The following is a 24,611-nucleotide window of genomic DNA, read 5'->3' on the forward strand; positions in this document are numbered from 1 at the left end:
CCGAAACACACCACTTCTTGCCAAAGCACAATCTGGGTAAGCCTGCTTGATCATATCAAACGTCTCTGTCGCCTGCTCCAACGAACGCTGCATTTTCGGCTTGCACCACTCACAGAAACACGTCGCGCGAAAGAGTTTGACCCTACAGAACAACTGATCAGCCCTCGTTCGTTAGCTAGGAACGCCCTCTACTGAATCCAATCGTTGCGTGCACGCAACGAAGTACAGTCAGCCCTATTACTTTCCGTACAAACCCTGTATATCCAGCGTAAAGTAAACTATTGACTTGATTCAACCTATTTGTAATACACAGAAATGCTTTTGTCAGGAAAGGATTCTGTCTGAATTTTGATTGTATATCTCACACATTGACCGATATTTGCGGTCAAAAATCAGCTATAGGTACTGGGGTCCACATATTCGGTATCTAGAGGCTTGAACATTTTTAGCTGGATTTGGACAATTTTTGCTCATAAGGTGGCGTACTTTAAAGGAGTTATTAGAGGAAAATGTAATCCCGTTATATTAATTATATCTGGATTTGTATACTGGAAAGTGAAAGAAAACAGTCAAAGGGAATTTAAAATTTTGTTATTTTTGCTATGGCAACAGGCGTGGCTGTATTCCGATTTCGCCCATTTGTAAATTTAGGCTGTTGCGGTTTTATTGGTTTAAATGTGTGCTGAGCCACGCCCAGTTTTTCAAATTTTTTTTTTTTTGTCCACTGGTGCCCCTTACTACAGCGATACCCTGTAGCAATTCGTTTGTTATGATACTTTGTAGCAACATGTTGCAAGAGTATAAAAAGATGCAAATTGGCAGCTGCCAGTTTAGGCTTAGTAAAAATTAAGTATTACAGGATAGAGCAACGTGTCTTCATAATTAAATAATATTTCGAAAATAATGAAAGCTTGGCGAACGCTGTGCGAAAATTTCATACAAAATATGGTCTGTGAAGGTCAATTGAAATGGCAGCAAATTTAAATGTTGCGTTAATTTGGGACACCCTGTAAAAAATTTGCAAAACTTGTTGACCCATTATTTACAGGAGTGTCTAGTAATCGGTTTCGCCCTTACTTTGTACCTCCATAGTCTACCTGTGCCATCAAAAGATGCTACGGCTTCATGGTACATGCGAGCTGGCAAGACAACTTCTGAACTCACACAGAGTGAAACTCAATAATTTGTTATCGGTTTATTATATTTGAAATAGATTGGGAAATTCCGTTGCTCTAACTGAAGAAAATATAAAACTAGCTTAACGAAATTGAAAAATACATATTTAATAAACAAATTTGAATACCCCACTTGAGCAGCTCAAAAACAGTGATTTCAGACATGTGTACATGTTTTGGTATGTATGTATATGTGTAGACTTATATAATTTTTAATTTTTGCCTGACATTTTCCTCTGGCATTCATTCTTTGCATTTCACTGATATTCATAACTAAATTCCGAACGATTTGCAGGATATTTCTAGAAAACAAAAACCTCTGCAATTCAATGGCAAGCGAACAAGAACAAAAACAAAAAAAACAAAAAATGCGAAATAAAATTGAAAACACAGAAAATCATGCTAAAACTAAATTAGCAAGATACGGCGAAACGATGAAGCCGGAATAAGTCCAAAGCGACAACAGCAACAAATAATCAATTAGACAGGTGAAACAGAGCAGCAAAACGAAGTTCCAACTTTTGCCGCTGCAGACAAGATTTTCTATTAATTTTTGCTGTGCTTCGGCATATTCGCTCATATTTTGCTTGCTCGATAGTGCGCGCATAGCAAGTGGCTGTTGATTTTGACAGCAACAACAACAACACGGGCAATAGCCAGGCTTTCCTTTGCCACGGCCTTGCCCCTCACAACCCTTGCACCAGCTACCAGCGCTGGTATTTGGCTTCACTCGCCTCGTGTTAATGCTCCGTTTGCTGGACTTGTTTGTGTAGTTGTATATTTGTGTAAGTGTGTATGTGTGTGTGGGATTAGTTCTCCTTGGCCTTGTTGCTGCGGCAAGAACTTGACCAAGATGCTGCTGTCATATTGCCGTTGCTTGCGGCAATGAAATGTGCAACACAGCCACAAAACGAAAGAAAGAGCTGCAGCCGCAACAACAATAACAACAAAAAGGAGCAGCAACAATCACCGCTGAGTTGGCGGTGAAGGTGAAAGAATTGCTTTTCGTTTGCTGCAATGGCATAAACAATAAAATGCGAATGCGGCTGCGACGTGGAAATGAAAAGCACACAGCCAGCAACAACAACAACAGCAAGCACAGTAATAGCAACCGCAACATCAGCAGCACGTGCACTATGAGCATTGTAGGCAATGCGCATTCAGCATTCTTTGTATTAGCTCAACGACACAAACACACACATATGTATAACACACAGACGCAGCAGCTCACCAGCGCCGCCGCAGCGTTGATCGCCGTACAATTTGCTTAAACAATAAAATTTAAATGCAATGCAAAGATTAGCTGCGGTGAGAATTTCGCAATTTCACTGGAATCTACACTCCGCAACAACATACTCATTGCTTCGCACGGCTGGCTCTGGACATGCCAGTGTTGCTGTGGCGCTTGCGCGTCATGATTGCACAGCGTTGGGCATTTGCATGCGCCCGCATCTCCGTATTGGTCTACATCTGCAGCTTCGTCTTTTTCGCAACCTTGGTCTTCGCCTTCGTCGTCGTCTTCTCCTTCGCACTGGCTCTGGCTCCGGCTCTGGCTGTGGCTTTGCGTGGCCGATTGTTGTCTGTCACAGATTGGAGTGTTTGATTTTAATGCAGTTTTAATGGCACGCGCTCAACTATTTCACCTGCACCATTCACTCGGCATTGTTCCGTTCTCCCGACTTTACTTTCAAAGCGCTTATGGACTTGGAAATTATCGCAATTGAACTTCTTGGAAATTTGCTGCACTGTGAAATTGCCTACGGTGTGGCAGATTATTTGAGCTGCGTATGCACAAGTATTCGCAGAAAATTATTAATATTAGAAAATGACAATTATTTTTTTTGTGAAGTAGTTGCGGATAACAGTTATTAGATTGTGTTTTAGCTGATTTTGGGTTTTGGAAATTGCAAAGATTTGTCTCGATTCACTCAATCAGAACTTTAATATTAAATTTTTTTACGCTCGCAAGGTTTAAAGGTTTCTTTTGGTTAATGTTTTGAGTGTGAATCGTGTTAATGCTAGACGTGTACCAAAAGAACTGAATCTTTTACATAAACGACGTCAAATAGAAAACGCAAAAGGGATAGTTGACGTAGCCCCATATTCATGTAACGCATCGTTACTGTTGGCGAAACGTAGGTTTATGAATATGACATGACTGCCCAAGTACATATGTGGCGAGAAAGGCTAAAAAAATTTTTCAAAAACGAAAACAAAAAAATTTACAGAGGACACTCCAGGCCACCCTTGAAGCTTATAGCAAGTACATATATGAAGAATTGCGTTTCGCATTGGCACGCTTGTATCAACTCAGTCCCCTCGTTTGTATAGTCCGCGTAAAGTTTGATCACACGGTATTTTTAGTGATGTCATGTACTACGATGAAAAAGCTAAGTTATTTAAGCCAAATGGTATTCAAGTTAGAAATAAATAAATCCAGATTCTAGTAGAATCCGCTACAATCTCATCAGTTATACTTGAGAAGATGCTTTCAATAAAATTTATAAGTAGACGTTCGCACATTGAACGCCATATTCCGTCATAAGGCTTGTTAGAAAACCCAAAACTATTATATGTAGTAAATGGGAGTCATTCCTATATACATACTTGGAATAAGTCCAACCAGAAGTCTGAAAATTTTATATTAGGTATTTAGGGTCTAAGGGTTGGTTTGATCCGGTTTTATCAAATTTTGACAATGCCACCACATATTGAGTTTCCCGTGAGTTTTATTAAGGTACACTTACCATCACCAATATGTATACATATATGGAGTAAAGTTAGCTGGATGTTCGAAAAACGTAATATTAGTTATATGAGGACTAGGGCAAGTTTCCACCCGATTTTATCTATTATAGGCACAAACAGTCATAATTATTAGAAAACGTGCTCCACGTTTGCGCTAAGAAATAACTAACAAGTTAGCCGATATATGCGGTATAAAATAAACCAGAAGATCGAAAATCTTTATATTAGGCGTATGGCGGCTAAAATAGACCTTCATCCGCTTCAAACCATTTTTGACATACAGCCATTCTGCTCAGGTTCTGCTCAGAACTTCAATAACAAATCTCACAGATTGATAGTTTCGGTAAAATGTTCGCTGAATAAATTGGGATCCACATATTCGGTATCTGGTATCAGTTGTAGTCCGATTTTGAGCGAACTATTCGGAAAAATATTTATCCCTATTCATTCCTAGATGCTTGATTTGCATACTCGAATATGAAAGAAACAGACAGAATTTGAAATTGTGTTATATAAGAAGTAGGCGGGGTTCTAGTCTAATTTCACCCACTGAAACCTAAATGTGGGCGGTGGCACGTCTTCTCATTTTGATCTGAGCTCCTACAAAGCCCTCTTGTACCATCTCGGGTAAAAAATTTAATGTCGTATTTGTTTATTGATTTATTGCGCTTTTAGTATGGATTTTGGATTATGCCCAGTTTTTACTCAAGTTACCACTATGAGCAAAAAATTTTGAAACTTCTTCATAGTCGTTCCCCTTAAAGTAATCCCTCTTGGCCCCAATACACTTGTGCCAACGTTTTTTCTAGTCCTCAAAACAGTTGTTAAGTCAGTTTCCGGAATAGCCTTCATTGCATGTAGTGATTCACGTTTATTGTCTTCAGTTGACTCAAAACGATTTACCCGGAGCGGTCGTTGAGTATGCTGAATAGCCAGAAATCACCCGGAGCAAAATCAAGCGAATACGGTGGTTGCGGTATTCTTTGATATTCGTTGAAAATTTTGGCGAAAAGTCACGAAGAATTAATGCAGTGCAGAAACGAAGAGTGGTCGGCCCATAATTCCAGCCTCTTTTTACGAATGGCTTCGCGCAAACAATGTTTGACCGGTAGGAAGGATTTCGGAGTACACCACACCTCGATTATCGAAGAAAACTGTTAACATAACCTTGATTTTGATCGTTTGTTTCCGGATCGTAAGCGTAGATCCAAGACTGCTCGATACTAATAATACATTTTATGACATCCTAGCAGTCGTAAAGTACTGTTTCATAGAAGTTACGCTGTTTTTCGAAAAAATTGAGTGATTTTGGAACCAATCGTGCTTTCACTTATTTTTTAGACCCAAATGATCTTTCAAAATGGTTTTCACTGATGCTTCCGATATTCCTACGATGCCAGTAAGATCTCTAACTGTTAATTGTTGATTCTCAAGCACCGATTCCTTTAATTTATTGACGTGTTGATCATCATTTGTTGTTGATGGCCGTTCTGAACGTGGTTCGTGGTCAACGTGTTCTCGGACTTCTTCGAAACTTCTTTGTCGAATAATATCACTCATCGTAAAAATCACTAATGAATATTTTCATATGATATTTGGCACAAACTTTCTTTTAAGTTAATTGTGTTTCTTCCGTTTTCCCAAATGGCTCCCGTTTTCATGCGAACTATCATTCGAAACCAGTTTATTTTAAATTTTGAAAAGTGTATCTTAGATTCCAATTCACTCGAACTTAGCCTTTCTTGCTTGGTTAATATCGATTAGTATAGTCATCGTATTTTTCTCACAGCGATAGAAGCAGTTGTTGTCTTTTCAAGAAAAGAGTGCATCTTTACAGAAATTTGTTAGATCCTTATAGTCAATATGAACCCAGATATAAGCCGAGATATGTATATAGTATAAATTCAAACCATAAGCTTTAATAGATTGAAATGTCCCAGTGCAGTGGTTTAAATATATATTTTTTGGTAATTCTGGCGGTTTATGTATGACTACAAAGGATTACGCTGTCATAAAATATAAAGATGATTTAATTAGGTTGCCGGAGAATGAATACTTAACCCTGATGAACACATTAGTAACGCATAAAGGTTAGGCATATGTGTATGTATAGTATTGATTTCTTTACAAACGCTAATATTTCTTAAAGCAAAATTAAAAAAATTAACAATTTTGCTTAAATTACTTTGTTAGACTACATTAGATACATGTACTTCTAAATTAAAAAAGTTTTATCCATCCTATTCATTGCCATAGTCTCTTTAGTTTCTTTGAAAATTTTAATAATACAGCTTTGACATTTACTGATCTTTCTTTATTAACACATTAGTCTCCATTCCTAAAAGACTCACCTCATAACATGTGTGAGGATAATAATTCTGCAATACTATTTTAAAGTTTGTCATATTTTCAAAGAAGTAATAATATTATTACAAATAATAATATCATGTCATATCGGATATATATCGAGTAAATAACTAACTTATTTTATTCCGAAATTCGTTAGAATACTATCATAATATGAAGGGGAAACTTCAGCCGAGACATCGTATTTTGGTGAAAGTTTATGGTAAATATGCTTTAGCTGGGGTAATGTTCATTATTGTTATACAATTCTAAGTAGTGATTTTGGCTTGAAAGAAGAAGAACGTCCTGGGCGATCAAACAATTTTGAAAATCAGGAACTGGACGCGCTATCCGATGAAGATTATTGACAAATACAAGAGCAAAAGCCACTTAAGCGGCCATTTCAAAACACTCAAATGTTTCAAAAATAAATCATCGGCTTGCATCGGATTGTGACAAGTGATGAAAAAGAGATCCAAGATCGGTTAAGCACTATTTTGGATATATTTCGTATAGCCCAGATTTTCCCAATTCTGAAAAGCCTCATTGGAAAATGGTTCACCTCAGAAAAGGGTATCAAAACTGGTTTGATTCGTTCTTGTCCGCCAAGCCGGCGCAATTCTTTTGGAGTGGACTCCACAAATTGCCTGAAAAATGTTAAAACTTAAGATAGCTATATGGCCTCAATTATAGACCCAATAAATTAGCCTAAGCTGTTACATTAAAACATCGTTAGCGCCGAATGGGTTAAATTATTGGCATATACCCATGCCCACTAAGTTTCAATGTCACAGATTTTTAATTAAAAAACTTTGTTTAACTTCTGCGTATATCGCACCATATAAAGGCGACGTTATAGCGTGAACTTAGTTTAGTTCGAGGTCAGAAGCTCTGCCGTTTCGCTGCAACTACAGCCTTATTTGCTATTTCGTTGTCATTATGTCGAAGATATTACGCTTTCGTAGTGCTGCCGTTTACAAGTCGCGTGACGCGCTCACATATCTTTTCAATATTTTCACTTTCGTGGGCACAAATCCGTTGGAAAACCGTTCACAGCGTTATTATAATCTCTATTACTTCTATTCGTTTACGGTGAACTTCATTTGCTGCCTTTTCTGTCCGCTTTCATTTCACATTGGCTACATAAAATTGAGACACGTGCTAACCAACAGCCAATTACTGGCCGCCGTACAAAATGCCGTGCAAGTGTCGGGCATCCCTATAAAGATAATCGTCATCACTTGGTACATGAAGCGTCTGCGACATGCGTTTGAGATTCTCGATGAACTGGATGTGAATTATACGCGGCGCGAAGATTTGGCGAAAATACGCGAATGCGTACGACGTTGCAGGAAAATTGTGTTGATATTCTGTTTGCCCTACTACAGTTTCGAAGTGTCGACCATAGCACTCGGTGTGGTACAGAATCGCGCTCCGCTGGCTGCCTGGGTGCCTTTCTTGGATGGACAACGCGCCGCTTGGGAGTACTGGACGATTGTGTTGTGGGATGCGTTTGTCATGTTCTTTTTGTTGTGCCATCAGCTCGGCAGTGACACCTATCCGCCGATATTCATTAATATCATACGCACACATATACAATTATTGATCACACGTGTGAATCGCTTGGGGCGCGCGGGTGCGCTGACTGCGGACGAGCATTATGAGGAGCTGCTGGGATGCATTCGCGCGCACGTTCAAATTGTGAGGTAACCAAAATTCCTTTCAATAATATTTACAACACAAATTATATTTTTTGCGAACCCGTTTGTTTTTCAGCATTGCAAAGATTGTCGCACCCGTCATTTCTGTCACTCTTTTCACACAATTCGCTACCACGGCCACCACCCTGTTAAATTGGTTGGGTAATGTGGAATATCCGGAAAATATTATCTCTCTCGCCTTTTTTTCCTGCCAACTGTTGCAAATTTTGCCCTGCTGCTCGTCCGCCTCTCAACTCATAGCCGATTGTGAGCGCTTGCCCGACGCCATTTTTCACTGCAACTGGGTGGATCAGGATCGTCGCTTTCGTCGGGCAATTTTGTTTTTTCTGCAACGCACTCAAAATCCCATACGCTTTTCGTGCTTGAAGCTTTTTGATGTTAAGCTGGAGACAAGCGTCGCGGTGGGTTTCATGGAATTTCTGGCATTCCAATTGAATTTTTTGTTAATTAATTGTATGCTTTTTCTTTGTACTCGTAGATTGGAAAATTCGCCTTCTCGCTTTACACTTTAATAGAGGAGACCACAGTAGGCACTGAAGCGGTAAATTAAGAATTGGATCGAGGAAACCTAGTGGAAACTTAGTATTGAAAATGGTCATAAAATTACATCTAATTAGAAATTAAATCACTAATAAGTTCGTTAATCTAAACTGTGAAGTAGATAATGTGATCTAGAAACTTACGACCGTTGTGCATAATCAAAGGGTTAAAATTAAGCTGCAAATCTAATTCATTCCGATGTGGAAATATTATACAAATTAAAGTTGAATACCGTTTTTGTACAATATTTCAATTAGTTTCTTTTCTGTTTTTACGAGAGAAGGGTCAATATGACCTGTACAGGCAGTAGTTACTGAGTTGATGAGGCTGTTGAGCTCATTTTTTCTTTATTCTCACAACATGTTGTTGCAGGTTATTATAGTTTTGCTCATCTAATGGTTGTTTGTATCACCCAAAAATAATCGGAGTAGATATAGGGTTATATGTACATACATTAAGACACAAAAGCACCTGAAAATTGTAATTTAAATTCCCCTGGTAAATGATACTATATACTATACCAAATATGAGCATGATCTGTCAACTAATTTGTTTATAGCAGTTGCTTTAACCAGTTCACTTAAATATCGAACAAAAAATTTTTCTGAAATTTTGTATTTCTAACCAAATTTCGTGTATGCAATCGTTGTTGAAAAACCTAACGGTTATTCAAAACACACAAGGATACAAGTGGTACAAAGCCTTCAAAGACGTTCGAGAGATCGTTGAAGGTTTGCCTCGTTCCGGACGATCTTTGGCCTCTTCAACTGATGAAAATATTAAAACAGTGTACGATATGGTGACGTGATGTGGCTTCAATACGTTTTATCGTCAAGTAAGAAGAAACGCTAACTTCGGCTGTACCGAAGCTAATACACCCTTCACAGGTGCATTTATTTTAGTAACTATGGGTTCATGTTCGGCAGCTATATGTTATAGTTTCCGATAACGGCAGTTCCGACAAATGAGCAGCTTTTTGAAGAGAAAATGACGTTTGCAAAATTTCAAAACGGTATCTTAAAAACTGAGGGTCTAGTTCGTATATATACAGACAGACGGATATGGCTAAATTGACTCAGCTCAACATACTGGTCATTTATACATACATACATATATCTACTTTATAGAGTCTCTGACACCTTCTTCTTGGTGTTACAAACTTCGTGGCAAACTTAATATACCCTATATATAGAAAAAAGAATAAACAAAGCATACATAGCCTACTATACTTGTAAGAAAATCGTCAACAAGAATTGGGGCCTTAAACCAAGTATAATCATGTGGATGTATACGGCTGTCATAAGACCTATACTTACATATGGAGCTCTGGTGTGGTGGCCAGCGCTAAACAAACAATACAACATTAGAAAATTAAATGGAATACAAAGAGCAGCATGTGCGGGTGTTACGGGTGCAATCAGGTCCGACTGATGCGCTCAATGTGATTCTACATCCACTACCAATGGACATTTTTATTCACAAAACAGCTGCTATTGCGGCGATAAGAATAAACGAATTGGGAGGTTGGAATTAGCAGAACTACGGACATAGTGTAATTCTAAACAAGCTCACCATTAATAAATCAGACTACATTCTCCCAAAGCTGGATTTCAATAGACACTTCCAGGTGAGGATACCACCTAGACGAGAATGGAGAAGAGGTTCAATAGTAGAGGAAGATACCATCTCAGTCTATACCGACGGGTCCAAAATGGACTGCGGAGTAGGAGTGATCTAGGCATATCTCTCTCTATACGTCTACCGAACTCGGCTAGCATCTTCCAAGCAGAAGTACAAGGCATAAAAAAAGCCTGCAAAGTTCTATAAGAAAACCAAGGGAATATACATAAAGCAACTGTATATACGGATAGCCAAGCGGCCCTCCTGGCATTGTCTTCACCCATGACAAATTCCAGTATAGTTCACAATGCAACAGAGCACTAAGCTCAATAAAAGACAAGCTCCAACTAAACTTGATCTGGATTCCCGGCCACAGGAATATTTTCGGTAACGAAATAGCAGACGAGTTGGCAAGGGCAGGAGCTTCCCTCAATGAATCCGAGGCGGAGCTAATACCAAACCCGCTAGGATAAATAAAAGGAGAGATCAATAGACAATTCCAACAAATTGCAAACAACAGGTGGAAAAAGATTAAAAAACGCGCCATAACTAAACAATTATGGCCAACATATGATAATAAAAGATCCAATGACTTATTAAATAGGTCAAGAAAAAGCATTTACAGAATAACAGCTATTACAACAGGGCACTGGCCATTTGGGGAACATGCGTCCAAAATGGGTATGCCCTACAACGCCAACTGTCGTGGCTGCGGAGTAGCAGGGAACAAGGAAACAATCTTCCACTTTCTCTGCGAATGCCCAGCTCTAGCACAGATCCGACACAAAACACTCGGAATCCACCAAGCACCAAACCTTGAATGGATTTCCACCAAAAGAGATTTCCACCTTTGAGAGAGAAAGTGAAACGTAATAGCAGATGCAAAAGGTTCTACGAATAGTGTATCAAAATGGGACATCAAGTGCTAATTGAGCCCGATAGGGCTGCACTCCTACCTACCTACCTAATATACCCTGCTCAGGGTATAAAAATGCACTTATAAGATGATTTTGTATCGCATCACATCTAATAAATCACATCGCTCTTCATGCTTTATGTGATGTGATATCACATCACAAAATTGTCACAAAAATAAAAAAAAAAACAATGGAATATAGCAAATTCTGATTACTGTCACCATTACAAAATATTACATCCGATCACAATACAAGGGATATATATGTATGTACATACTCGTATATGACATTTGCAACATGAAGCTAGCAACATACGTAGCAACACAGTCTAAATGTTTAGAAACAGTTTGTGGGGTTGATTGACAATGAAATCTCTCCAAGTCTTTGAATGTCATCCAAAACAGCGACAAATGAAGTAGTATTATTACTTTTGGCTTGAAGATATGAAAATAATCAAAAAGAAAAACTTCTATTGCAGATATAAATAACGTTTGACTCATGAGGCATCATCGCTCAACTAAAATTAAAATTCGTTTATTCTTCCTGGTGAAAAAAAAAAATCGAAATAGGACTTAAACTAGCTCCATCATTACACATTTTTTTTATTAGATAAATTAAAACAATTTTTTTTGCAATATTCGCGGGGATTTAATTTTAATACTAAAATGAAATGCAGTCCTTTGAACTTTAAGATTTCATTGAAGTCGAATACTTTTAATGTGAACAACATGGGAGTAAGCTAAACAAAGTGGACTTTAGACCAGACTTTTTCGTTGATTACTCAAGTAATAAAGTGAAGAATCATCTTTTATTTTCCTTTATTGTCAAACGTTCTATTGTCTCGTACATTTGAAGCTTCTAACAGCACGTTCTTCCAGCCTTTAAAATGGCCGCTTATCCAATACTTCAAGAGAGCGGCAGATAGGTGAGCTTCTCATAAATAATTAGAATCCTATCTACTTCGAATACTAATAACATATCCTGCCCTAGTTAGTAGTTTTATAGGCGATGGAACGTAAATTTCACAATATCCGATTTTAGAACGGAACGTGTTTTGTGGAATGCTGCTGAGAAGAAAGCCCTTGATCAGGTATAAATAAAGATCAGTTTCTCTTGTGTCAACTACTTTTGGATTTGTTGGCATTCTTAGAAAAATTTCAATACAAATACACTACTTTTATCGCTACAAATAAATACAATTCATTAATAATCTTGATTACTTTTACATATTACATCTCATCCACCAGATGTTTCTAAACAAAACCGTTAATTTGCCAACTACAACAGCAGCAAAGCCACCAAACTCTCCAAAAGCGCGCCAACTAATGCCAGTAACGCGTGGAGAGAAATATTGACTCGCCACTTGAGCGCCACTTCACACCACAGCTCCACTGCTGGCGACGCTGCCTGGCTGCGGGAGCTTCAGTTCAACACAACTTGAATTGGCTCCACAATTTCAGTTGCAGTTTGTGTCTCGTGCGCGACGGTTCGTTAGCGGTGAAATAGTCGTATTCTGCTCTGCGCCGCTCTGCCGATTGCAAAGCACCGAAACGGTGAATAGACTCCACACACACCGTCGTCTCTGGGTGTGTGTGTGTACGCTTGTGGTCGGCGTTCGTTGGCATACGACCACTGACGTTTGCGTTTGTGTTTGGTTCGCTTCGCCAAAGTGCAGTGCGATATTTTTAGTGCAAATTCGCCGGTGCAGCAGCAGTTCGCTTACCGGCGTTTGGTCGCAGTTGTCTGTCGCGGTCGCTACAAGTGCGTTGGATGCGTCGGTGAGCCGGGCGCTAAGTTGCGTGCCCGCACAGTGATTGATTGACGTCTGTCAGATACAGTTGCAATCGTATGTTGCTGACATTGCCCGAGCAATACGCTTCATTACGTCGCGTTTACATTGCGGAGTGAATGAGCGCTGAGTGGGCGATGCGGTGCGGTGCGGTGCGTTGTATTTATGATTGTTTTATTAAAACAGCCCAGCAAAATTGAGTGCAATAAAACATACATACTTAATTCGCCGGATTTTGAGCAGTGTTTGTGTTGTTGTTGTGCAAAAGTTCAGCATTTTACGGTAATTTAATAAGCATAAACGAGTGAATTTATGATGAAAAGACGAAAAATTTATGTGGAAATGCTTACAAAAGCATATGCATACCTACACACACACACATGTATGCAAATGATGTAATTTGAAGAACGTGTTGAAGTTGAAAATTAAAAATAGTTTTATGCCTCTTTCTCATTGTTTACATTAATGATTCTCAATAAGTGCTAGTGTTGTTATTGTTGCTTCCGTGGTTATACATACCTTTTTGTGCTGTGTTGCCACTTGACTCACAGTCTTTTATGTGTGCTTGCCTTAGAATTGCCATTAAAATGTGCTGGAAATATAGATTTGAAATGCCTCGCTGCTTTCAATTACAAAAACACAGCTGTGCACCTTTGCAACCTGAAGATGTGCGCGTCAAATAGCTGTGTTGTTTTGTTTCATACCTTTTAATGGGCTTTGTTGTTGCTTTTAAAATTTGTTTACGTTTTTATTGAGTGAATTACGTGACTGTTGATTTCTTTCGCTGCTTAATTTATGCTATTTATAGATTTAATGTGCTGTTAACCGGTTTTCCAAAAAAATTTTAAATTTATCAGAGGTTTGAAATCTAAAACATAACAATTTTAAAATGATATTTTGCTATATTGAATATTTACTGTAATTTTGCGGTTTAAAAATAAATTAGTTCAGGAATATAGTTTAGCTGAGGAAATAATAACAAAGACAATAATACATTTACTTCTTTTTTATACAATTTTCTCTTTATTTTAACTTAATTATAAATTTTATAGTTAATTATTACTAAAAAAATAAATGCAAAATAAGTGCAAATATTAATTAGAAAATACAAAAATAGTTGTTTTGGTTCAATATTTTTTTATTTCGAAATTTTTAATCTAGTAGTGGTTAGTAGCTAACAGTAGTTGCAAACTAAAAATAATATTCAGAAAATTTAAATTTTTAGTATTAAAAATATTTTTTTTGTAAAAATAATATTAATATTTTTAAAACAACAACAATATTAATAAAAACATATTTTTTTTTATAAATAATATTTCAATAACAATAATATAACACTTATAAATACTAAATACTTTTTTCATAAATTTTATTTTTCATGCTTGTTACCTCTTTATGCGAAAATTTTCATTTATTAGTGGTAACTGAATAATATTTTTTTGTGAACTAACGTAAAACTAGAAAAAGATAAATTTTTGTTAGTATTAAAAAACAATATTTTTTTGTTATTCAATATAATAATATTTTTTTGTAATTTATTTTGTTGCTAAAATTTTTCTTCCATTTTTGATTATTAACTATTAAAACAAAAATTTATAATTTTTTTCTAAAGTAAAAATTTTTTTATATAAACGATATTTCAATAAAAATAGCGATTCAATTATATTTTGTTATTTTGATGCTAGCAAGTTATTGACACGATTGTTTTATCTCTTTTTGTTTAGTTACCAATATTTTCAGCAAACTAAAATATATTTTTGTTTTAAATAACATTTAATTATACAAATAGTAATTTTCTTTAAAAAGATAATATAAATAAAAACTAATAAAATATAAAAATTAATGTATGATTTTTTTATTAAGATGACATTATGCATTTTATGAGCTAAACAATTCATTTAAATAAATGTAATATATATATTTTTAATATTTTTTTTTTCTCTTATGAAAATTGAAAAAAGAAAAATTAATGAAAAAAAATTATTTTCGTTACAAATTTAATGAAATTTTGTTTTAATATATTGTTTTAATGAAAAAAAAAAAATTTTTTAATGAACTTTTCTTTAATGAATTTTGTTTTTAATGCAATATTCTTTTTAATATTAAAAAAAATGTTAAAAATAAAAAAATAAAATATACTTTCACGTAATTTTATACCCACAAAAGTATATTTTTTCAATTCAAACATTTAGATTTTTTTTATGAAAAAAGGAAGAGGAAGCGATGTTGAATTTTTAATGGTAAAAATCGCTTATCTCAATTTCCAGCAAAACTGCGACCCTGAACGAAGAAAAAATTGTATCTAATGTGGCTGTGAAAAGATTTATAACTTTTGCATAAAGACTTTATTGACATAACTTTAATATTTTTGTGCAAAATACAAAAAACCAAGATGATTAGTTTTTTATTTCAATCTTCTAACACTATTATTCGATCAAAAAATCTGAAGTCAAAACATAATTTTATTTATCTTATTTTTATTTATTTACCAGACAGCTAATTAAAAATAATTAAACCACTAAGTTAAAGCTCTGGCAACTGAGGCCTTCGGCTTTTATATTAATAAAATATAATTTTTTTTTAAGTCAGCAGACTTTATATTCGTGGAAGTATATAACTACTTTTTGAGGGCGTAAAAAAAAAAATATTCTCGTCACTTCTTTGTCTCGCGGGAACATTTTGCACTATGCCTGTGGATTCAAATTTTCCCACTAGACGCTCAATTCTTTATCTGACAGTACGATTATGACGACCATAAATTGGACGTGGCGCTCTTAAAGTTAGGCAACTGACTTCAATTTCGGTAGCAAATTTTAGTAATTTCGACTCGTTGTTGGATCGCATATCTTTCCATGATGAAATGGCAAATCTTATTGAAGAGAAATGTCAAAAAAGCGCGAAAAAATGGCGCGATTTGCTGTCCCTATCGGTATACTTTTGTAGCGTCCTTATTAAAAACCCTTTAGTTAATTTATTTTAAAACATCTCAAAACTATTTTATTTAAATTATCTTATCAATATTTATGATTTTTATATAAACAAATTAACGTAAAAAATTAAGAATTTCTTAGTTCATTAATTGGCTCTAAGCCAAAAAAGAACAATAACAATGCTTTAAATTTAACATCAGACTCATAAATCAATTTTTTATTAAATTACGTGTCATAGACGAAAAAATGAAAACAAACAAAAAACATGCCAAATGCAATTCCTTCCACTACAACACCGCCAAAAACTTCATCAAGCATGCATTAATTAAAAAGTTATAGAATATTCTAATAAAAATTAGCTTTAAAATAAAAAAAAATTAAATTAACCGATAATAAATATTCTCTTGTTTGCAGATGCATTAAATAACTCCGCGAACACAAAACTAATTAAGTTGAAAAATATTAGCGAATGAAAAATCGTGTGAAGTCAAAAAAGTCGGCTATTAGCTAGCGAAGCAAAAAATCCAACATAGAATATAATACATTAAATACATACGAATAAATAAAACACGAAAAGTGCATTTAAACACGAAAAACATCATAATTGTGTCGCCATATTAATAAATTTATGAATATTTTCAAACCTAAAATAGTGCTGAAAAATTAGTAAAATAGTAAAAAAAATACGGAATTATTTCGCAAAAAGCTACGGTTTACAGTTTCAAAAAACATATGCTTTTAAATATTAGCTGTAAAGTGCTGCGATCAAAATTTATTACAAACAAACAACTAAAAGATTAATGTTGCCATAAATCAGCGTGAAAAAATGGTAAGTCAGATTTATGTACTTTTCGCTATTTTGCCTTTTTTTTGCAGGAAAATTTATTGTTATTGCGTTATTGTCAAATATATAACATAAGCAAATTTAAGTTTTGCTGAATTTTTTTGAGCGCTATTAGCCAAAATTTTAGTAGAATATTGCAACTATGTATTACAAATACAAAAGATTCCTTAGAAAAACCTGATTTTGAGCGCTTAGTTTGTATGACATCCATATGCTATAGTGACCCGTTATTTTCTGTTTCGACAAACGAGAAGCTTCTTGGAGGAAATAAGGCATTTGTAAAATTTTAGATCGATATCTCATGGATAGAACTGAGGGACTAACCCGCGTTTATTAACAAGAACAGACGGACAGAAATGGCTAAATCGACTCAGCCCGTATTGTTATTGATTTGATGTGTACATATATTTATACATATATGCATAGGGTCTCCAACGTTTCCTTCTGGGTGCTACAAACTACCTAGAAAACTTAATATGCCTTGCTCAAGATATAAAAACACAGAAAGTGTTCGAAATCGTTAAATTTAGCCTTTGGGTACATCGTGCTATTTAACGCTGGTTTTATAAAACGTTTCTACGATTTTAAGGGAGTCTAACTGACTAAAATATGATTTTCGCTTCGGCGTGCTGGTATTGTACCCAGTCGTGGGCGTAGCCAATTAAGTTTCTAGGCCTAGAATGGATCCTTGTGCTGCTCCTGACGTGACCGCTATCTGTCGTGAACCCGCTCTAGTTTGGTAGAGCAGTTTTCTGTTACTAAGGTAGCTCCGCACCACCGCTCTGAGGTAGTCTGGGATTCTAAGGCTTTTTTCGAGAGCGTCGACTATATCCACCCATCTAGCGCTGTTGAAGGCGTTTTGGACATCTAAAGTCGCCAGTAACACTATTCTTTTGTATTTATGCCATCTACGCTGTGCGGCTTCTATATTTTCAATGACGAGTTTTATATAGCTCATCTAGTTAACCTGCCGGGTTTAAAGCCGTGTTGGCTCGGAAAACTCCTCCAGCTTTGTTGATAGCCGCTTCGAATCTGGGTTTAAGTAGCCTCTCATAGAGGTTTCCCGCTGTGTCAAGTATGTATAGTGGACGGTATGGTGGTGGCAAGTTGGGATCTCCTTTTCCCTTACTGATTAGCACCAGCCGTTGTTTTTCTAGGGTTTAGAGAATATTCCAGATAACCATGAATACATTAATACATACTAAACTTCTGATTTATATCATATATACATTTGTATATAATAGTAAAGATATCTATAGATATACTATATATAGATAGATACTAGATATATATAAAGTATAATTTGTTTGAAATACCATCTAACTGATTTATAATACTATACTTTACAGTTTTGTCTAAGATTTTATTTGAAAAAATAATGAATTTGGCAACCGGATCGTCTTATCTTTCATAATGAAATTATTAAAAGAAATAATAAACCAATAGTTCTCTTTGATCCACTATTCTTGAGGTCTCTTCTCCTGTAAAAATTTATATTTTAGTGCATCAACGTAATATTTTTTCTGTCTTATAAATTTTTTTGCAATTAATACCATGGTATTGAATAATTGGTGTGCTTTCCTTTCGCTATGTTGCTGAGTTTGGTTGTAAGCTGAAATATTGTGAAAAGCAAAAATTGCGGCAATTTACTCATTTTATTACAAGATTTTACAATATTCGAATGAATATAAACTTGGGAAGAAAAAAGAACTGATTTACTATACATATATACATACATGTATGCTGACACTCATACATATAATGTCAGCATGATCTCATCTCAAAGCTGAAAAAACTGGATACTCGTGTATCTACGCTTTGCAATTTTTTCGCTTGCAAATAAGCTGTATTCTGTTTTGCCATAAAGTTCACTGGAATATACTTATATGCAGGTATACATATATCTATAGCTGTGTGCATATAATTGTATTTAAAAACAATTTAGATTTATTGAGTGCACAGACAATAATTTAACTCCAAATTACAAATTCTAAATAAGTTTTGCTGCAACACTTTTAATTTACATAGCTTGTTTTATGCAAATAAGACTCAGCTTTATTTGTTTTCGAACATTTGTATTTGTATGTATGTATATCGACACCTAAAATATGAAACAGCGTATCATCAAAAACAAATCGGAAATTGGTGTCAGTTATAATAACCAATATATAACCATTTTATAACCACAACTAAAATATTGTTGCAATATGAGTGTTTGGTAACCAATATATACCCATTTTATAACCAAAACTCTAATTTTGTTTCTATCGTTTTTCCTTCAGCTATAAACTTATGAAAAGGGAGTTAACTTTTATAAAATTAAAATTTGCTGTAAATTTTGAAAATATTCCACGGTATACAGACGAAATAAATATATCAGCAGTGTCCAAACTGTATAACTAGAAATTAAGGTGAATGAGATTTAAATTCGTGATAAGATATATTTTACCGGTTCCGCATTGCTTGGTTGCAAGAAAAATTCAAATTTGCTATTCACATAATATTATCTAATAAGCTTTAGCTCACATTTGAACTATGAAACTAGAAAAAAACTACAACCTATTATTTTTAAAGCCCATTCGAACTGATAAATGCTTTTAAGAAACTCTTATTCATATTAAAAATAGATTATAAGTAACTCCTTACGGTTTTCAATAACTACAAAGAATTCTGTTCAGCCGGTATTAAAATCCACCATCTATCAATAGCATAGTATATAGTGTTCCGTCAGCACATGAATTTTCCATAACGATACTTTTCTTTTTAAATGGAACTTCCTTGAGGAAAATCTAACTAAGAATTAGTCAAAGTTTTGTATATTACTAATAAAAAATATTGTATTATACCCACATTTGGTTAATAAATTAAAAATTATGGATTGCCTAAACTTCCGACTTCAAGCCAGAGATATGACGCCAAGAATTCCCACCATTTCCACAGAACCTCTGTTGAAATTAAAATAACAATGATTGTGAATAACTATGAATTTTCCTTATTCTTTATCGTTCGACTGACGAATAGTTATTAGATCTGTTGTTGTCAATATAAACATGAATCGGTGGTAAACAATTTAACTCAACAAGGCTCTTTTTTAACAAGTGCTACCTATGGGACTAGGTTCAATAAATAGCTGCTTTTCCGATATTTTCTCGCATCTTCTTTGCAAGGAGCTTGACACCCTTCCCCACTAATTTCACTGCGACGATATTCACCAACTTAAAGAAGATGTGAAGACTTAATATCACTGACTGTCAACAAGCTCATAATAATAGGCGTTACACTTAATAGCCTGTGCTCCTTCACTTCTCATACGACGGAGATTATTGCCAAAATACAGAACCGTAGCAAAATCCTCAAGTCACTAGCCGGCAGATCTTAGGGGAAGACCAGCCAGTAATCAACTATGCTGCAACGATATGGTCACCTGGTTGTTTTTTGGTGAAACGCAGTAAATAAGCTTCAGATTTGTTAAAACACAACACACCATACATTTACATAACGATTCCCCATATCTGCTCCCAGGTCTTACTTGAGGCCTGTGTTCTTTCGATCAAGGAACACAATGCACTCTTCTTCAGCAGTTTCTGCTGGAGTGTTTTCACAAAAGCCCTACCAGAGGTCTTTGAGAGGTCTTTCCCTGTTTTGGAGGACGGCATCGAACAATATGCCGACTAGGCTACGAACGCAGCAAACTTTAGATGAGTCGTTTTTGGAATCAAAACATCACCCATATCCGACGAAGAGCTCGAGTTGCCCGGGAATCTTGAGTAATCTCTGCGTAACTTCGTTCTGGCTACTGTTGCAGGTTAAACTCCATATACCAAATATATGTCCAACATGCAATGAGTCCCGCATGACTCTAACCACATCTTTGCATGCCCAGCGAGCCCCATTTATCTACACCCCTCTCCTTATGACACGACTACAACGAATTAGCACATTTCCTAGGACTACCGTTAGATGACAACGATGACAACTAACTTGAACCTTGCCACCCAAGCGGGGACTAGGTAACTGCTTCAAGAACAACAACTCAGTTAAATATGTTTTGAAATTTTTACTGCACAATAAATTATCCTCTAAATACGTTTGAAAAAACGCCTAATACCCTTGATAATTGTCTAAATTGGAAGGTTAAAGAAGATATGTAATACATGTTTTGGAAATTAGTAAAAAAATCAAATATCTAATACCGTAGACTCGACTTTAGTTTAAACAGTTGGCGTCATATCCGATCTACAACAGCAAGCCAAAAGGCATTTCGGGTTTGGTATTACTTTTCAGAGGTCTCCGAATGTGTGTAGAAAGTACAGCAAATATTCGAAGAGCCGGTCGGGTCTATGAATCGGAACGGACCGTGATTTTGCCTTACTTTAATGGTTTGGCGGCACCTACAAAAGTTACTTACGAGCAACCACAGAGTGAAAGGATCTGATTATACATATATTATATACTTCTTCAGAGGCGTTGAGTTGAGGTATAGGGGGTATAGAAAACACCTGTTTAGGGGCTTCATTGCTCCGATTAATTGACTTGACCACAGTAGTCAGTGGTAACTATAAAATGATTCAGGATTCTTGAGATTAGTTCTTTGCTTCTAATCTACGGAAGCTATGTAAGTTTTTCAATATTTTCACTCAGATCAAATGTTACTCCGGCCCAACGGAAAAGTGAAAATTGCCGCAGGAAACTGGAAAGTAATGAACCATCCGCAGCAGCTCAATAAAATTCATGAATCCATAAAGGATGTTCTAAATCACAAAAAAGTTAGCTAATTTAAGCGAGTTAATTCGCTGACACTCCCCCTTAGCGGGCTGCCAATCAGAACCGGCCGACTGCAGCAAGATCGTAAGCTGCGGGGCAACAAAGCATAATTACCACGCGAACGTGCGGCACATACATTTATGGCGTTGAGTCTCGACTCCAAGGCATAGCAGAGTTGATTTGCGAGTGCCTCCATGAGCACGTGAGTGTGTGCGTATGCTGGCGTGTGCGTTGCACGCTCGCATATTTCTATGTGTTTGCACACTTAAGTGCAGCAATTAGTGCTCCTCCTAGTGTCTAACTGAACTTAATGAATAAATAAATGCCACTAATAGTTGCCACATTTCCTGTTTAGCTGCATTCAACGTGCGCCGCAGCGAGACGCAACGCAATGCTGATGTAATTGGTAATGGTAAGGGGTTGGTGGGGCATGCAACAGCTAATATGGTATGTATGTATGTGTGGAAGAATGCAATTGTTTGCATAAGATTCACCTGGGCAGGCAGCGCGAGTGTGCTGCACAACTGGCAACAACAACAACAACAATAAGAAAAACAGCAACAACCATCGCCACAGCCGCGCCGCCACATCCGGCAACAATGATAGCGCCAAAACGTGCTCACAAAGCAGTAACAAACAACAAAAACAACTTGCAACAATTTTGTGTATTGAGATGACACACGCCATGCACACACAAAATTGTACACACACACACGCACCGATAACGATAAAATCAACTTTGCAAAAATTAAATCATAACCATAGCGGCTACAACAAATGCAACAACAAGCATGTGTGTAATCTAGTCAGTGACAGCAACGGTTCTATTCGCGCAGCTCTCCGCTTTCTGCTTTCTTCTTTCCGTTGTTGTTGCATGTTGTTTCCGCCAATCCACTTACATAACAGCATCAACTCTAGACGACTCCGTGTTGCACGCTGGCTATTTGTTCTTGTTGTCATTGCCGTTGCTGTGATGTTGCACTTCAAATTGCTCTTTTATGCAACGTAAAAGCAATAGCAACAACAACAATATGGTGACATCAAGCGAAATTGTCGCCAACATCATCAATGTGCCGTCAGCAACTCAGCGACACAGCGTTGCAACAACCAGTCATATTGTCAATATTAAAGCCACAGACACACACACATATGTACAAATGTACCTACATGTGGGAAACAAATAAAAAATGGCAAAATGTTTTAGCAAAAACTATACAAAGCAAATAGCAAATATGTGAAGTCTAGAAGGGAAGCGCTTTCTAAGTGTGTTGTTGTTGTTTATTTTTCTATCCTTTTTTTTGCTTGCAGACGTTTGATCTTCTTTTACCGTAATAGCAATTTCGTATATCCGCCAGCACCGGTAATAGCAACGACCAACCGCACCAAGAGCTTTTAGAGGAAGTGAAAATAATATCTAATGGCTTCTTTTAGTCTCCACTAAAGATTGTTATGCTCATCTGTGGCCCTCTCAGAATATTAGTGATTTTTTAGAATGAATTATATATATACTATTAGTGTAGAGTAGAAATAACTGAAATTTGCAGTACGATTTGTAGTCGGTGGTCCTTGTGTTCCTCCCTTTTCACATTTCTTCGTCAAATTCCACTCGAAAAAAATCATAAATCGGGCTAGGAGTTAGGGAGTTAATGAACTCCTTGCTCTGATTTGGGTGTCAGAAGATTTTACTTTGAATTTTATTGATCTGATGAATTCTTCACAATAATTCCAAGCATTTTTTTGCTTCAATGATTTCTTTGCATTTTTTCTTTAAAGCCAAACACGCTTTCTTCACGTTTCTTGCGGCATTTTGTATAAAAAACGTTCAGTTTTGTCTTATACACCGTCGTCTCTTTCACGAAGCGAAGAACCCTTTCATGCAAAGACATAAACGCGTCTGCGCTTCAGGGGCAATCTGTACTTTCCCTACCGCTTGAACTACTTGAAGTCATTCTGTCATTCTCACACCGCTGCATCTAGTGAGGCAGCGAAGCATACTATGTTGATCATGGCAGCAGAGGGGTTTGGCAAAGGAGAGATAATGTCGCCTCAACCAATGAAGGCCTTAACGCAAGGCAAACCATTGGCCCTTCTTCCAAGAGAAGGTGTGACGAAAAGAATAAACTTCACAAAGAAGAAGTTTCTCTCGGCAGTAAGGCGGAGTGGAGTTATTCCACGCTCGACCTACTACTGAGGGGCAGCATTATCCAGTGATATACTGACGGTTCGAAAACATTGGAAAGCATTAAGGCAGGCATTGCGGAACCGCATACCAAACTATCCATGTCTATGGGATGTTTCTAAGTGAGTGAGTGAAAACACTTTTCTAAAATCAAATGCTTTATTTGCTACTTCAAATTACCACTGAGTCACTCTAACATCAGAATGATAATGACTAGTGTTGCTCTCAACTTTTAAAGATACCCGAGTATTTTCCAAAAAACTGGAGTCAGAACTTGATCGTCAGTGGTGTCCATCACAACGTTTCCTGGGACAGATTCAGTATTAAATCAAATTTCATTGGAGAAAGTGGCTGCCAACAGAGAACTTCGTTAATCTAACTTTGTTATTTTTATTACCTTTTGATATATTAATTGAGCCATCATCTGACTATAATTCATCCTAATTTGCATGCGAAGGTGCGTTGTGAAGAAGAATTAAAGTCTTTTGAGGCAATCCGATCACTTTTAAAAAAGATTTGATATAGTTAAAAGATATATTTGTTAGAGGGTATTCTGTTTGTAGTGTAGTTTAGTTGGCTGTGGTATCAACGAAAGGTGAAAAAAAGTTTAAAAAGCGTTTGTGTCATCCATACAGTTCAAATGCTTTTTTTCCATTCTAGAAACGTATCATTTTCCCGGCAGAAGCTTCCCATATAACTCGTATTCATATGTTTCGTAAATTTGTACTGGACATATTTCCAATTTCCTGAATACTAGTTTGTAGTTTGGTTTTGAACTGCTCCAATAGTTTCGGTGACGAAAATAGTTTTTCCCTTTTTGATTGAAGTAAGACATCGTGTGACGTCAATAACTTCTATAGAATTTAATTCTTTTGATGTCGAATACTGTTCGAGTGTTTTCATTTGGTTCGTTGTTTTTCGCGAAGACCTTGAATTTCCTTGCAATGTACGTATTACGACTCAGTAATAATTGATGATTATTTTATGGCAATCATCGACATATCATTTGAAGTTTTTCTAGAATTCCGAATAAGTCAC

General features: G+C 36.2%; 2 protein-coding genes across 3 annotated transcripts in view; both read left to right on the plus strand.

Annotated features, from left to right (window-relative positions):
* The first annotated feature begins 7,158 nt into the window (after nt 1–7,158).
* On the plus strand, nt 7,159–8,777 carry LOC120781036 (odorant receptor 7a-like). The gene is made up of 3 exons (XM_040113213.1): nt 7,159–7,975; nt 8,046–8,391; nt 8,469–8,777. The coding sequence occupies exons 1-3, from the start codon at nt 7,209–7,211 to the stop codon at nt 8,538–8,540; spliced, it is 1,185 nt and encodes a 394-aa protein (XP_039969147.1). The 5' UTR covers nt 7,159–7,208; the 3' UTR covers nt 8,541–8,777.
* Nucleotides 8,778–12,584: 3,807 nt separating this feature from the next.
* LOC120774568 (hornerin) overlaps nt 12,585–24,611 on the plus strand; it is a 269,714-nt gene continuing 257,687 nt past the window's right edge. For both annotated transcript variants that reach the window (XM_040104305.1, XM_040104311.1), the window contains exons 1-2: nt 12,585–13,138; nt 16,201–16,615. The gene's annotated coding sequence lies outside the window, so the exon portion shown is untranslated. The remainder of the gene's footprint in view (nt 13,139–16,200; nt 16,616–24,611) is intronic.

Source organism: Bactrocera tryoni, chromosome 1, assembly GCF_016617805.1.
Source record: "Bactrocera tryoni isolate S06 chromosome 1, CSIRO_BtryS06_freeze2, whole genome shotgun sequence".
In the NCBI taxonomy this organism is placed as follows: domain Eukaryota; kingdom Metazoa; phylum Arthropoda; class Insecta; order Diptera; family Tephritidae; genus Bactrocera; species Bactrocera tryoni.